Raw genomic sequence first — 17255 nt, 5'->3', positions numbered from 1 at the left:
GTGGAGAATTCCACCTGAAACATTACTGCTGCCGGATGAATCCCGATGTTCTGACATTTGCAGTAAAGGGTTGAGTTCTGTCTTACTGCATTTTCAAATGGAGGATCTGTTCAGCGTTATGTTTTTACTACAATGGTCCCAGCATGCCTATCTGACCCCTCAAGGACAAGTGTCTAGAAGCATTTGCTGCCGACATCCTGAAAGGATAAAGCATTTCATTGCACTTGTGCATATAACAAACTGAACTGAAGTGAATGGGAGCGCATAATAATGTCCACAGAGAACACAAAAGGCTCAACAGAAGCAGAAATTACTTGAGGTTCTGCTGCTCCTTGGGGTGACGGATCTTGGAGGAAAACCTGTCGACCAGCTTTTCCAGAGAGCGGGAATACTCCAGCTCAATCTCGGCCCGGCGTCGCAGGAACTCATTCAGGTCCTGGATCAGCTGGACCCGCAGCTCAACCTGCACATCCAGCACCTTCAACTGTTCTGACAACTGGGAGCGCACCTCTGACAGAGAGAGAGACACAGGGGTTAATACACACACTGCACTGAGACACAGGGGTTAATACACACACTGCACTGAGACAGAGGGGTTAATACACACACTGCACTGAGACAGAGGGGTTAATACACTCACTGCACTGAGACAGAGGGGTTAATACACACACTGCTGTACACACACACTGCACTGAGACAGAGGGGTTAATACACACACTGCTGTACACACACTGCACTGAGACAGAGGGGTTAATACACACACTGCTGCACACACACACTGCACTGAGACAGAGGGGTTAGTACACACACTGCTGTACACACACACTGCACTGAGACAGAGGGCTTAATACACACACTGCTGTACACACACACTGCACTGAGACAGAGGGCTTAATACACACACTGCACTGAGACACAGGGGTTAATAAACACACTGCACTGAGACACAGGGGTTAATACACACACTGCACTGAGACAGAGGGGTTAATACACACACTGCTGTACAAACACTGCACCAATAGAGAGGAAAAAGGGTTTATACACACTCTATTCTGAGAGAGAGATGAGGGGTTAATAAGCTCACAGTCTTGAGACAGAAAAGATACAGTAGAGGCATTAATACCACAGTGCCAGACACAAACATCTTAGTAAATATTCTGTAAAATGATTGGGAAAAGTAACTCTTTTTGAAACTGGGAGTGTAAATTGAATCCTTCTCTCACAGTGATATACTGTAGGTCCCAGAGCGCGTGAGTGATTTAAGTGGTGTGTTAACCAGTGTGGAAATACATGCACACACACACCACTCACTCCACCCCCCAGTGCTCCACTTCCTCGCTGTCTGTACAGCCTCACAGGCCCTCTTTGTCAGCCGCTGAAGAGAGAGCAGAAAGCTATAAAGCAGCTCAGAGGCTCCTTCATGTGAAGTCTGGCAGGAGGAAACTTTGCTGGGCGCTGAAAATGAATGTGTAGAAATAACACACAAGGCCCAGAAGGCCTTACCTCCGTCTTACCCTCTCTCCTCTCCCTGTATCCCTCTCTCCTCTCCCTGTCTCCCTCTCTCCTCTCCCTGTATCACCTCTCCCTGTATCCCCTTCTCCTCTCCCTGTATCCCTCTCTCCTCTCCCTGTATCCCTCTCTCCTCTCCCTGTATCCCTCTATCCTCACCCTGTATCTCTTTCTCCTCTCCCTGTCCTCCCTCTCTCCTCTCCCTGTATACCTCTCTCCTCTCTCTGTATCCCTCTATCCTCTCCCTGTATCTCCTCTCCCTGTCTCCTCACCCTGTATCTTTCTCCTCTCCATGTCCGCCTTTCTCCTCTCCCTGTGTCCCCTTCTCCTCTCCCTGTCCCCCTCTCTCCTCTCCCTGTCCCCCTCTCTCCTCCCTGTATCTCCTCTCCCTGTCTCCTCTCCCTCTCCCCCTCTCTCCTCTCCCATAGCCTGATGCTCAGACAGGACCTCTGACTCAGGCGAAGACATGTTCTCTCACACATCAGCTCCTGCTGGGCTCTTCTGTTCGACTCGCAGTGCGAGCAGCAGACTACTTCCTGTTCCACTTAGCTTTTCAACAAAGTCCGTGTGGAAGGTCAAGACTCTCTACCCCACTCTCTCTCAGCTTTCCTCTCTGACCCACTTACTGTAATACCGATTGTGTACAGGGCAGGTGGCTCAGTCCTTGTGTGTGCACGCCGGGAAACTAACCAAACTCCCATCACAGAGCAGTTTGATCCATTCCAGGTTTTATCAGGGGGCGGAGCAGTGATGAAAGGATGACTTCGGTACCAGTCATAGTGGTGATGCAGAAGAAGAGCATGCGCGTGGTCAAACTTCAATTCGACTCGGGTCCATGCAAAAGGTCTCAACTCCTGCCCACTCACCCCATCGCTCCCCATTCCATTAGAGAGAGTGGGCTGTCATAAATAATTCATAGCCTGTCATTTAGACAGTTCCACTTATACCCTTCTTAATGCACCACCATACTGCCTTCCCAGACTCCCACAGGGACCATGCCCAAGGGTCAGAGGTCACACTCAGCATTATCAACCGGCCCTGGAACACGAGCTGGGAGCCAGATGGAATCTGAACCGAGACTGGTTTTAAAGGGGAATGGGGATTTTCCACAACAGAGACTGAAACTGGTTTTAAAAGAGGAATCAGGGGGTTTGGATTTGGAATCGAGAAAGAGGAACGGGGAGCAGGGCCAAGGCCGATACAATCACGACGGTGAGAATCGACTGACCGAGCAGGAGGGATAAACCGCTGTAAAGAAGACAAACACTTCAGCCCCCCACTCCATTTATAGCCCATCAGTTGAAATAATAACTCAGCGCAGAGGAACAGCCTCGAAGTGTCAGGGTCTGGGACAGCAGGAGACAAGTCCGTGTAATTTATGGGGAGACATTTTCAAGCTAACAGTGGCCAGCTCTCTGGGTTGATAAGGCCCCCACCAACCCCCGTCCACACAATGTGGGGAGGGAGGATGTACTGGACAGGTGCTGGGGCAGTACAGGACAGGAGCTGGGGCAGTACAGGACAGGAGCTGGGGCAGTACAAGGCAGGAGCTGGGGCAGTACAGGGCAGGAGCTGGGGCAGGTCTGGACTGCAGCTGGGGCAGTACAGGGCAGGAGCTGGGGCAGTACAGGGCAGGAGCTGGGGCAGGTCTGGACTGCAGCTGGGGCAGTACAGGACAGGAGATGGGGCAGTACAGGACAGGAGCTGCGGCAGTACAAGGCAGGAGCTGGGGCAGTACAGGACAGGAGCTGGGGCAGGTCTGGACTGCAGCTGGGGCAGTACAGGAATGGAGCTGGGGCAGTACAGGACAGGAGCTGGGGCAGTACAGGACAGGAGCTGGGGCAGTACAGGGCAGGAGCTGGGGCAGGTCTGGACTGCAGCTGGGGCAGTACAGGACAGGAGCTGGGGCAGTACAGGGCAGGAGCTGCGGCAGGTCTGGACTGCAGCTGGGGCAGTACAGGACAGGAGCTGGGGCAGTACAGGACAGGAGCTGGGGCAGGTCTGGGCTGGAGCTGCACTCTCTCACACACACCTGCACTCTCACAAACACCTGTATTCTCTCTCACACACACACCTGCACTCTCACACACACAGCTGCACTCTCACACACACACCTACTTGAACTCTAACACACCTGAATTCTAACACACACCTGAACTCACACATGTGCACTCTAACAGACTCATACCTACACCCTTGGACACACACATACCTGAACTCACACACACAGTCATGGGTAGAGACACTCCCACTCCCAGAAACTCTCAGAGTGACAGAGCATGCTTAAATAACTACCATTTCAACCTCCACCGCATGACTCATATCTGGTATGAAAGGTGTTACTGAGTGGATTATAGAGCAAAGCAATTACTGTTATTATTAACTGCTGTTAATGCAACACTTGCTGAAACTACCACACCAACATGCCTGCTGTACCTGCCTGCTGACAACACAAGCAGCTATGTGACGGGACCAGCTCTTTTAGGAGCAGTTCTGAGGAAAGTCAATGACATGCACTCACACATGCTCATGATGTGCACTCAGAGCTGGGGAGATACCTTGCCCTTGCAGAACAAAAATTAGTTGAACAAAGTGACCAGGACTGTTGGCAAGATCATCAGCTCTTCCTTGGACGCAATTACCATGTCTCTGTATGTGCCCACAATCTTAGATGACCCCTCTCATTTGCTCTTAAGAACATACTCTCCTACCCTCCGGGAGGAGGTACTCTATCGCCCGGGGATACGAGAGTATTAACTTCCTTTCTACCTCAAAGCATTCAATTGTTGAACAATGAAAACAATTGTTTGCAGCTAAGGATCATAATACTATTATTGTTTTTACACTCTCTACAAGCTAATTGTCTGTTTTTTAATCTCATGGTACTGGAAGAGTTCTGCCTGAGCACTTTTATTAACTGTTGTTTTGTATTACGGTATTGTACTGTTGTTCTACTGTTGTCATATATGTTATACTGTATGTTATGAGCTCTTGATGTGAAGACCAATTCCCTTAGGGGCAGTAAAGGCTTATTCGATGTTTTAGTGCATCATGGGGCTCGTGTTGTTTACGGTGAAAGGTGGAATACAAATCCTCTCTTGTGAGTATTTTGCACCAGTGCCTCTCCTGTTCCTTTGTGCAGTTTGAACAGTGAGGTCTGGGAGTGTGTTGAGACTGCTGTGTGGGGTTGTTGGTCTGGCAGGAAGGGACTCTGATACCTTCCTTAATACAGATGTCCTTCTTCCTGCTTCAGGGATACAACCCAAACTCTGGGAAACGTCCTGACAGGCCTTTATCCGAACCTTCTCTACATGATCCCAGTGGCATCTAAAATTCCAAGAACCGTTCCCGAAATGCTCTTGCCTGAGGGAAGGCGAAGGCGGACCAGACTCGGACTCACAGAGCCCACCGGACCCTGCCAGTTGAGACATTAGAAACAAAGCTTTGGTAACTACCAAAGGCAGAGCTCATGAGGAAGAACACCTACAGCTGTGATCACGTCTTTGTACTTGTACAGTACAGTATATTTCTGATGAGAAAGTCACACATCTGTGTGCATAAACTAGACCCCGCTCAGGACTGCAGAGCTTGGCAGTCAAAAGCTGTACCTACTAATGCAGTCCATTCCGCCGTATGTATTGAGCCCAACCAGCTCTTTAAGTTTGTGATGCATTTCTAATTAATTGGATCATAGAATTAAGGAGTTGTTTGTACTGCAGGCCTGAGCCAGGCTGGGGGGGAGGTCTTGACTTCTCCAGCTACAGAATCTCCAGAGCACGGCCCAGCCAATCACAGGTGAGCAGGGCCCTGATTGGTCAGGCCGCTGGCTCTGTGTTTTTGGCTGCAGGGCTGTTGCTCCGTCTCTGAGGATTCAGCTCAAACAAGCCTCCTTCCTCCCCGCTCCCCCCTCCCCTGGCTCTGCTCTCTTTCCTCAACCAATTCTTGACAATAAGTATACATTTCAAACGTGCACATACTGCTATAACAACACTATCAAATCTACACGATCTTCTTAGCATCTTTATCACAACAGCATTTATATCTCTAAACATAGATTTGTTCCTGGGAGTATAGATGGTATGAATCACCCTATGTGGGCACCGTTTTTGCCCCCTCCCCATCTGAGACCTCCCTCCTGCGCTGGGGCAGTAAGCTGCATGACCCCCGGCACCATCTGAGCTCTTGTTGGTAAAACTATTTCTCTCCCTTCTGTCCTCACTGTCCTCTCTCTCTGTCTGTCACCCTCCAGGTCCTCTCTTCCACTCTCTCCTCCCTCTCCCTCTTTCCCCCTTCTTCCTCTCTCTCTCCTCTCTCTCCCTCCTTGCTCCCTCTCTCCCTCCTTCCTCTCTCTCTTCCTCCTTCTTCTTTCTCTCCCACCTCCCTCTCTCTCCTCTCTCTCACTCCTGCCTCTCTCCTCTCTCTCACTCCTGCCTCTCTCTCCCTCCTCCCTCTCCTGCCTCTCTCCCTCCTCGACTCCTCTCACCCCTCTCTGACCGCAGGGCCACTACAGTCCTGACTGATGAGAGGAGGTAGCAGGAGTCTCTGATTCGGGTCTGACCAGCTGCAGCCCCTTGTGCAAACCACACTGACAAGGCCGAAGAGTGAAACATGTGGCACTATGCGCTCCACTTGGCCATCTGCTCCAACGGGCTGCAGAGCAACGCTACCACTAGTGCTGCCCAGCTCCTGGTGCCGGCGTGTGTGCAGTACGAGAGCCCGCCGTGCTCAGGCCACCGGGAGCGCATCACACTGCTCTGCAATGGGAGTCTTATCCGTCCCCTTGCCACATGGCTGACCTTCGACCTGGTGTGAAGTGGGCTTCTGTTGCCCACTGCTCAGCCCCACACACACCTTCCCTCCAGAGGCTCAGTCAAACCTCAAGCCCGAAAACAGGGGCAGCTTCCCAGCTGGAGCCCACAGTCAACAGGTCCACAGTGGCCGGTCACTGCCCGGCTTGTCTGCATGAAAGCTGCAGCTGGAAGCCCCTGCCAGAGGCGTAACTTTCATCTCGTCTGACTACGGGCTCGTGATCAGTCTCAGTCTCAGTAAAGGGCAGAGGAGCGAGCGGACGCTGCACCAACACTTCTTTTACACCATCTTAGGAAAAGTCCGAACGAATTTGTTTTTTATGTTTTTCTGGGGGGGCGGAATTCTCCTCCTTTTGATACCGGAAGTCACTGCAGGGGGTCCAAAAAGGTGAGGTGCTGTACAGGCAGGCAGCAGCAGTGACGCCCTCGAGCACAAACGAAGCAAAGGGAACTGATGAACCTGAGGAGTTAACTACCACCGGCGAGAATAAGAAAAGGGAATTGGTGAAAAAAACAAGTCTAGCTTTGATAAACCACAACTTTATCACAGCTACAACTGGGGAAGAGAGAAAACATCGTAAGAGCAGATGGAAGCCTTTGAGAAGGGCTTCCACCGGTGTGCTGAGAACCAGCTTTGTTCTCTACCCTTAAACTCCAGCTACATTTCTGAGGGAAACTGAGGGGAGATTTTGCTTGAGGTGTTTTAGACCCTTGTCTTCCAGTCCACAGACCAGTCCCTGCTGTAACTGTAACTGAAACTGACGTGACGGAATGAGTCACTTCCTTGCTGTGGATACAAACAGACAGGGGAGAAACACTGTTCCAGACAGCTGGTCATAGGGTGCTCAGGGGGGAAGTTAAGGGGCAGGTAAGGGTTTTAGATCAGAGATTTTTAGGCAATTTGATTCAGGGCTTCGGAACCTGGGAGTCTGGATCCTGATTTCCCACCTCCCACCTGGGCAGGGCTCCCTGAGTTAATTCTAAAGGTCAGCTTCCTGATTCTGCTAAATCACCTCATGCTGATACCACAGCCTTTTACTGGCATTTATCTGCAAAGGAAATAACGATAAACCTGTCAGCTGTGGCTCCTTTAAGGCACCGATTTACAGCCTGTTGGCCAGATCAGCAGCTGAGCGCTGAGGGTCAGGCTGGCCCAACCCTGGTTTGTGGGTCACTGGTCGTCCAGTGCAGGACGGACCAGGACGGGCCCACCACAGGTGTGGATACACAGACCATAGTCCACACAGTAAACACCCCTAAAATTCAAGGAGACCCGTTGAGGTGAAGCAGCAAGAGGGAGGGGTTGAAAAGAGAAGGAGGAGAACAAACGTGAGCATCAGAGATGAAGAGAAAGACAGCCGGACTTTGAGAGACAGGTCAGAGGTCAAGAGAGAGGGAGACAGAAGGTCCCAGGGGTCAGGTCTATGTCACCTCACCTTTGATCTGCATCTCGTACTCCGCCAGGGTGCCCTTCTCCTTGCGCAGCTTGACGTGAGACGACATGGCTCAAGCTGAAGGGGGCGCTCTCTCTGGACTGGGGCGGCGTGCGGTCTTCACACTAAGGTACTCACTTCGGCAGCTGTCCTCACCACAGGAGGGGCAGCATGGCAATGGGGGGCTAGAGGTGTCCAGGCCCAGCGCTGCCGGACAGTGTCCAGGGCTGGAGTGTGCTGCTCCTCCACAGCCCTCCGCCGTCTCGCCACGCCTGACTCCTGCAGAGCACAGCAGCACTTCCGCAAATGAGGCTTCCTGGTTGTTGTTTTTTTTTTTTTGCTCGCAATTAGACTTCAAATGATTTTAAAAAGAGGGCAAAAAATTGGTTTTGTGCTGGTGTCTCAGGGGAACAGAGTCGAGCGCCAACACCGACAGAAGAGCAAAGTGCGAGTGAGTGAGGGAATCTAGGCCTATAAAATGACAATAAATCAATTCCAGTAAATTCCAATAGACTGCAATAATTTCAAGTTGTTTCCTGCACTTTCCAGTGGTCTGCAGTAATTTCCGGTGGCCTGCAGTAATTTCCAGTGGTCCGCAGGAATTTCCGGTGGTCTGCAGTAATTTCCAGTGGTCCGCAGTAATTTCCGGTGGTCCGCAGTAACGTTTAGCTGCTGTGTCTGGTTCTGTCCCGTGATCAGTCCCTATGGGTCTCGGGAGAAACCCAGCAGGTCGGACTGTGGATTCTCCCCCTCTGGACACTGTCCCGAGAGACTGGAGGGGCTGCTCTAGAAAGGCCCTCAGTTCGATCAAGCCTCAGTGAAGGGGGGCCGACAGACTGATTGTCTTCTCTGTCCCGAAAACCTCGTCATGGGTTTTGTGCCCTGGAAAGCACGCCAAGAGGCCAGGTGCTGAGCGTCCGTGTGCCTGTGTGGCTCCGCTGAGAGGCCTCTGCTCCCTGGAAGACAGTGAGAAACCCGTTCACACGCGGGGCGTAACAACCACACCTTACTGCTGAGCCCCTTCGCAAGCCAAGGTATAGGCAAAAAACACCTTCAGGAAGGAAAACGCTTGAAAATGACCCCTGAGGAGCCTGGTTTTGCTAGAGATCTGCGTACACGTATAATCTAAAATGCATCATTTTACCTCCTGAATCGTTCGCATGACTACATACAGCTGGGGGGGATTATCGTGCTATTTTAGCAAACCCTAAAACTCGTCAAGGCTGCAAATGCAAACAATCGTAACCCAGGAAGTGCCGAAGCCTGGCCAGCGGACAGGCGAAGAGAAGAAGAGCAAGGCAGAGCCGGGAGAGGAGAGGCGGACTGCCAGACAGGGACGCACAAGGCGTTTGCCTTCAAACATGTTTAAGCACAGAAGTAAGAATCTGGGCGTGAAAAGTCCCAGATTCAAGAGTTGAGAACACAGAAGCAGCATTTCTGAAACCAGTTTGGCTGACAGACTGTGCTGCGACTAGATCGCACCGAAACTGAGGCAGCGCCCATTGTGGCCTATCTGCAGAACACGAAGTGTTAATGAAGAGGCAGCGAGGAGCACACAAGCCCTGACGCTTGCTTGCACGCGCACTGCTGCAGACACAGGGGTCAGAGTGTGAGAGGGGCTGGGAGTGGATCACATGAGCCAGCTGTGACGGGCTGGGCTATACTTCACAAAGGCGCCTATTTATCCCGACTCCTCCATCCCAGCACCCCCACCCCCCGGGCTCCCTCACAGAACCTCGACTGTTCACGCTCACCTGTGTTGACACTCCTAAAACCTCTTTCAGGAATCACAAGTCAGACATAGCAGCCTGATCCGCTCCAGGCTTCACTACAGGCTGCGAGTTCTTGGGCAGAAGCCAATGTCAACAGGTCAACAATCCTGTTTCTCTGTAACAGCTCTTCTAAGTCTCGTGAGCTTTGCTGATCACCTGCACTGATTCATCTGAAGTACCACTTCCCTTAGGAATCCCAACTCCTCCCCTAGAAAATGGTCGCCGAGATAATTGAGTCAGCGGCCTCATGTAAAGCCCTGGGTGCCAGAATTGTGGATCATGCATCTAGGCAACTGGAGTCTGGGACAGTCTTGCGCTCTGCACCAATCTCAGTATTTATTCACTACCAGAAAAACTACCAGTAGAGATCCCAGTGTCAGAACAACAGTCTGCACTGCCCACTGCTCCCAGTGTCAGAACAACACCCTGCACTGCGCACTGCTCCCAGTGTCAGAACAACACCCTGGACTGCTCCCAGTGTCAGAACAACAGTCTGCACTGCGCACTGCTCCCAGTGTCAGAACAACACCCTGCACTGCGCACTGCTCCCAGTGTCAGAACAACACCCTGCACTGCGCACTGCTCCCAGTGTCAGAACAACACCCTGCACTGCTCCCAGTGTCAGAACAACACCCTGCACTGCGCACTGCTCCCAGTGTCAGAACAACACCCTGCACTGCGCACTGCTCCCAGTGTCAGAACAACACCCTGCACTGTGCACTGCTCCCAGTGTCAGAACAACACCCTGCACTGTGCACTGCTCCCAGTGTCAGAACAACACCCTGCACTGCTCCCAGTGTCAGAACAACACCCTGCACTGCGCACTGCTCCCAGTGTCAGAACAACACCCTGCACTGCTCCCAGTGTCAGAACAACACCCTGCACTGCGCACTGCTCCCAGTGTCAGAACAACACCCTGCACTGCACACTGCTCCCAGTGTCAGAACAACACCCTGCACTGCTCCCAGTGTCAGAACAACACCCTGCACTGCGCACTTCTCCCAGTGTCAGAACAACACCCTGCACTGCGCACGGCTCCCAGTGTCAGAACAACACCCTGCACTTCTCCCAGTGTCAGAACAACACCCTGCACTGCACACTGCTCCCAGTGTCAGAACAACACCCTGCACTGCTCCCAGTGTCAGAACAACACCCTGCACTGCGCACTGCTCCCAGTGTCAGAACAACACCCTGCACTGCGCACTGCTCCCAGTGTCAGAACAACACCCTGCACTGCTCCCAGTGTCAGAACAACACCCTGCACTGCGCACTGCTCCCAGTGTCAGAACAACACCCTGCACTGCGCACTGCTCCCAGTGTCAGAACAACACCCTGCACTGCGCACGGCTCCCAGTGTCAGAACAACACCCTGCACTGCGCACTGCTCCCAGTGTCAGAACAACACCCTGCACTGCTCCCAGTGTCAGAACAACACCCTGCACTGCGCACTTCTCCCAGTGTCAGAACAACACCCTGCACTGCGCACGGCTCCCAGTGTCAGAACAACACCCTGCACTGCGCACTGCTCCCAGTGTCAGAACAACACCCTGCACTGCTCCCAGTGTCAGAACAACACCCTGCACTGCTCCCAGTGTCAGAACAACACCCTGCACTGCGCACGGCTCCCAGTGTCAGAACAACACCCTGCACTGCGCACTGCTCCCAGTGTCAGAACAACACCCTGCACTGCTCCCAGTGTCAGAACAACACCCTGCACTGCGCACTGCTCCCAGTGTCAGAACAACACCCTGCACTGCGCACTGCTCCCAGTGTCAGAACAACACCCTGCACTGCTCCCAGTGTCAGAACAACACCCTGCACTGCGCACTTCTCCCAGTGTCAGAACAACAGTCTGCAGTGCGCACTGCTCCCAGTGTCAGAACAACACCCTGCACTGAGCACTGCTCCCAGTGTCAGAACAACACCCTGCACTGCTCCCAGTGTCAGAACAACACCCTGCACTGCGCACTGCTCCCAGTGTCAGAACAACACCCTGCACTGCGCACTGCTCCCAGTGTCAGAACAACACCCTGCACTGCGCACTTCTCCCAGTGTCAGAACAACACCCTGCACTGCTCCCAGTGTCAGAACAACACCCTGCACTGCGCACTGCTCCCAGTGTCAGAACAACACCCTGCACTGCGCACTGCTCCCAGTGTCAGAACAACACCCTGCACTGCTCCCAGTGTCAGAACAACACCCTGCACTGCGCACTGCTCCCAGTGTCAGAACAACACCCTGCACTGCTCCCAGTGTCAGAACAACAGTCTGCACTGCGCACTTCTCCCAGTGTCAGAACAACACCCTGCACTGCGCACTTCTCCCAGTGTCAGAACAACACCCTGCACTGCGCACTGCTCCCAGTGTCAGAACAACACCCTGCACTGCTCCCAGTGTCAGAACAACACCCTGCACTGCACACTGCTCCCAGTGTCAGAACAACACCCTGCACTGCTCCCAGTGTCAGAACAACACCCTGCACTGCGCACTGCTCCCAGTGTCAGAACAACACCCTGCACTGCGCACTGCTCCCAGTGTCAGAACAACACCCTGCACTGCTCCCAGTGTCAGAACAACACCCTGCACTGCGCACTGCTCCCAGTGTCAGAACAACACCCTGCACTGCTCCCAGTGTCAGAACAACACCCTGCACTGCACACTGCTCCCAGTGTCAGAACAACACCCTGCACTGCTCCCAGTGTCAGAACAACACCCTGCACTGCGCACTGCTCCCAGTGTCAGAACAACACCCTGCACTGCTCCCAGTGTCAGAACAACAGTCTGCACTGCGCACTTCTCCCAGTGTCAGAACAACACCCTGCACTGCGCACTTCTCCCAGTGTCAGAACAACACCCTGCACTGCGCACTGCTCCCAGTGTCAGAACAACACCCTGCACTGCTCCCAGTGTCAGAACAACACCCTGCACTGCACACTGCTCCCAGTGTCAGAACAACACCCTGCACTGCTCCCAGTGTCAGAACAACACCCTGCACTGCGCACTGCTCCCAGTGTCAGAACAACACCCTGCACTGCGCACTGCTCCCAGTGTCAGAACAACACCCTGCACTGCGCACTGCTCCCAGTGTCAGAACAACACCCTGCACTGCTCCCAGTGTCAGAACAACACCCTGCACTGTGCACTGCTCCCAGTGTCAGAACAACACCCTGCACTGTGCACTGCTCCCAGTGTCAGAACAACACCCTGCACTGCGCACTGCTCCCAGTGTCAGAACAACACCCTGCACTGCTCCCAGTGTCAGAACAACAGTCTGCACTGCGCACTGCTCCCAGTGTCAGAACAACACCCTGCACTGCGCACTGCTCCCAGTGTCAGAACAACACCCTGCACTGCTCCCAGTGTCAGAACAACACCCTGCACTGCACACTGCTCCCAGTGAGTCTGCTTCTATCACCCATACTAAAAAGTCATATTAGTAATCGCACCACATAGAACTACACAGATAATACTTATCACTGTATGAATACTTTTAAGAATGCAAATGGATTAAATCAGAATTATGAGCGACAACAATAACAATAATGATAAGCCACCGCTATGCAGTTTACGAGGCCTGGTTATCACCATGATCTTCGTGGTGATAACGAGAACATCACAACAACAGCACCATAATACCCTCAAGAGTGACTGTAAGAAAAATACCAATAAAGGAAGGAAAGGCATTCAGATGATTTAATATGTAGGGGGGTATTATGATAATTATTAGCCTTAGATTCAGGGCTCGCAGTCATAGATTTGGCCCTTCGGTAGGATGTTTTTTTCTGTTAAATATTGAACGGTGCTTCTATCACTCTCAAGACCATCAACAAGGATTCTTCATTTTTATTTTAAATACACCCAAATACAGAGCACAAGCAGAGTCACGTGAACAAGCACACGACACAAGACACATCCCTGTACATTCTCACAGATTCATCAGCAGAAGCACACACACATCACCATACACGAACACACATAGCTTGCTTGATGGCTGCTGCAATAAAACATTAATGATCAACTCGTTGCCAGCATCACTGTAGAGGAGTGACCAGCCTCATCATGAGAAATCCAGCTCGCCATTAATCCATCACTTCTCCTTCAGTATGAACATTAACTAAAGACTCTCCTGCATAAGAGGAACAAACACCAGTAGCACAGATACACCACCTACAGACACACAGACACATCAACAGCACAGACACACAGACGTACAGACACACAGATATATGAACAGCACAGACACACAGACGTACAGGCACACAGATACTGTATATGAACAGCACAGACACACAGACGTACAGGCACACAAGACATATCAACAGCACAGACACACAGACACATCAACAGCACAGACATGCTGCTCATAAACACCACAGACACACAGACATACAAACAGCACAGACACATTAACAGCACGGACACACAAACCGCATGGACATACAGAAACACAAACAGCTTGAACACAGACACATAAATAGCATGGAAATATAAACAGTACAGGCATTGAGACAAACAGACACATAGACATACAAACAGCACTGACACACAGACAAATAAACACCACAGACACACAGACACATCAACAGCACAGACACACAAACATGCCAACAGCACAGACACACAAATGTAAAGACATACAGACACATCAACAGCACAGACACACAGATGCAGATGCAGAGACTGCCCAACAGCGTAGAAACACGGACACATCAACAGATGCACAAAGATGCACACGGACACACACACACGGACACAAAATCATAACGTAAAAAGCACACTAACAGAGACAAGCCAAGACAGGTTTCAAATGAAGTCTCCCCCGCCCACTCTCCCTCTCTAAACACACTCACGAAAATGGGCAGGTCAGTGGAGAAGAGAGGCAGAGAGACGAAGCAGAGATTATATATGAAAGGCATTCCCAACCTCAGCCCGTCTGTGTACGTTTCTGTGGTCGCCAGCCCTCTCCCTCTGTGCGTCTGATGCAGACACAGAGAGCAGTATGAGAGTGCAGTGACTCAGACAAGCTCCGCGCATAGCCTGATCTGAGGCTCTCTGTGTGTTTCTCTCCCTTCAGACACACATGCTGCACGCTGCTCTCTCTCGCTCTCTCTCTCTGCTGTGTGAGAGAGAGCGAGACAGCAAGAGGGAGAAATGTCATAACACAAGCCACACCTCCCATCTCCTTTCCTTTCTCTCTTCCTCTTTTTACCTCCTTTCATGCTCAGTCTCTTCCACTCTAAACATGCTGGTCATTCCCCCCACAGACCTCACCTCCCCCACCCCCAAAACACAGCCCTCATTATTTCACCCAGTCAGTTCTATATTTATCTTCCGACCTTTCACACACACAGCCTCTCCCCTCTGTCTCTGCGTATGAACACACACCAGACCTGCTGATCTCTGAAGTTCTTGCAGCCAGGTGAGGTGAGTACTCAGACTGAGGACAGGAGAGGGACAGGAGCAGCACCGGAGACCTGAACAGCCAGGTGAGCACAGAGACTGAGAACAGGAGAGATCTGGACAGCCAGGTGAGCACAGAGACTGAGAACAGGAGAGATCTGGAAAGCCAGGTGAGCACAGAGACTGAGGACAGGAGAGATCTGGACAGCCAGGTGAATACAGAGACTGGGGACAGGAGAGGGACAGGAGAAGTGCTGGAGATCTGAAGAGAAAGGTGAGCATTGAGACTGAGGAGAGGAGAGATCTGGACAGCCAGGTGAGCACAGAGACTGAGGACGGGAGAGACCTGGACAGCCAGGTGAATACAGAGACTGAGGACAGGAGAAGTGCTGGAGATCTGAAGAGAAAGGTGAGCATTGAGACTGAGGACAGGAGAGATCTGGACAGCCAGGTGAGCACAGAGACTGGACAGGAGAGACCTGGACAGCCAGGTGAGCACAGAGACTGAGGACAGGAGAGGGACAGGAGAAGTGCTGGAGATCTGAAGAGAAAGGTGAGCATTGAGACTGAGGACAGGAGAGGGACAGGTGTGCATAGGTTGTGTATCTGCATGCTGGTGTTTTCAGACTCCACCAGTATCTCAGGGAGACAGCAGCAATAACAACCACAGCAACAAGAAGATAAATGATATTGTACAGCACTTTTGAAAAAACCTCAAAGCCTCATTGCAAAGCAGTTTGATCCATTTCAGGTTTTACAAGTCAAGAGAATATTACACTGCAAATCACTGCATAACTCAACAGTGACACTAGGCTAAACTATCACTTTAAAAAAATGACACCTTCTGTTATTCTCTAGCACATGTTTGACCTGTTACTGGCTCTAGTATAAACTGTACTGATGAAGGAGAAAAGGAAATATTGCATCTCTCTCCATTTCTTGCCTCTTAGTCTACATACATATAATCGCACATACAATCAGTCAGAAGACAGACAAAGATGTCGAAGATTCAACTCCGCCTTCCTGTTTGTTTGAAATAACATGCAGTTTGCAGCAAACCATGGTGCAGTGGGAGTCTGGCCGTATTCCCTGAATAAAGACTGATGTTACAGTATAGAGAGAGTCAGTCTTGAGCTCTCTCTGCATGAGCCTGCGAGACGACTGGTTGAGGATCTTCAAAGGCTGGGACTCTGACAGCAGCCTGTCAGATCAGCCCCTGGGCTCCTGCAGGCCAGGCCAGAGACACCCCTGCCACATGGCTACCCTCACGCCCCCCTCCGGCCTGCAGCCCTGGCTTTGCCCACAGACACATTTTCCTCAAGCGTGAAAAATGAGTTCCCTTTTCGAAAGCCTGAAAGTCATCAGTTTCAGGCCCAGTGTGTGGCTTACACAACGCAACCTGACATAGACCCCAGAATCCACTTGGCTGAGGGCTGAGGGAGGCTGGAACAAGCTGCCCAGCCTTGAGCTTGGAGCTGATACCCTGTCTTCCATCAAGAAATGGCTTGATGAGATCCTCCGGTCAGGACAGAAGTCACTTCTTTACACAAAGGGCTGTAGGAGTGTGGAACAAGCTGCCCCGCCATCTGACTGAAGCCGATATCTTGTCTTCCTTCAAGAAACAGCTGGGTGAGATCCTCAGACCAGTTAGCTACAAGCAGGCAGGACCAAATGGCCGTTACCCACCATTCACTGTATGCCAGCAGTGTAATACTGAGGGAGTGTTTCTACTGCTGTCGACTTCCCCTTCACTGTGAACATGCACCTTACCTTCCCTTCTAGCGCAGAAATGATGCAATGCACTTCATCTGCAGGTTATTTTGAGCCCCGCAGGACCCTGCCCAGCAAAACTACTGTATGTGTCGCTGTAGCTTAGAACATGAAACAAGCTATCTTCGAATGTGCTGGTGTAAAGGAATAGGTAAAAACTCATTCCCTGCAGAAAGGTGAGGTTCTTTCTGTTTGGAATGGACCTTCTGTTGCTTTGCAGCCTACGCATGCTGACACAGCTACCTACTCAAACCTGTTTGATGATGTACACCACCCTTATATGGGCACGTAGCTGGATTGGATCTGCGTACGCATATACAGCATATGCAAAGAATTCCAATACCTATACACAAATAACTAACATTTTCCTCATAACTACTGTCCTAAGTAGCTTTATCAGCAAACGAAGAGTATATCTATAAACAGACACTCAAGCAGATGTTAATCAATATCTCCTTCATGCCAGCCTTTTCCTCTTAACCATTTTCACAGTGCTGAGGCACAGACGTCAACTTAAAATCGGACACTTAACCTTACACACAACATGCAAACATCTTACAAAA

General features: G+C 51.4%; 1 protein-coding gene across 4 annotated transcripts in view; it reads right to left on the bottom strand.

Annotated features, from left to right (window-relative positions):
* arhgap4b (Rho GTPase activating protein 4b) overlaps nt 1-17255 on the bottom strand; it is a 33440-nt gene that overhangs the window by 15873 nt on the left and 312 nt on the right. For 2 of the 4 annotated variants that reach the window (XM_069183326.1, XM_069183341.1), the window contains exons 1-3: nt 14446-14643; nt 7754-8706; nt 315-510 (exon numbers count right to left, since the gene is read on the bottom strand). In XM_069183326.1, coding sequence (XP_069039427.1) covers nt 315-510; nt 7754-7820 — 263 coding nt within the window. In that variant the 5' untranslated portion in view covers nt 7821-8706; nt 14446-14643. Of the gene's footprint in view, nt 1-314; nt 511-7753; nt 8707-14372; nt 14644-17255 lie in introns of those variants that run through there. The other 2 variants (XM_069183330.1, XM_069183329.1) reach the window with 2 other exon arrangements.

Source organism: Lepisosteus oculatus, chromosome 2 (genome assembly GCF_040954835.1).
Source record: "Lepisosteus oculatus isolate fLepOcu1 chromosome 2, fLepOcu1.hap2, whole genome shotgun sequence".
NCBI classification, from domain to species: Eukaryota; Metazoa; Chordata; class Actinopteri; order Semionotiformes; family Lepisosteidae; genus Lepisosteus; species Lepisosteus oculatus.
This window is presented reverse-complemented; position numbering and strand designations above follow the sequence as displayed.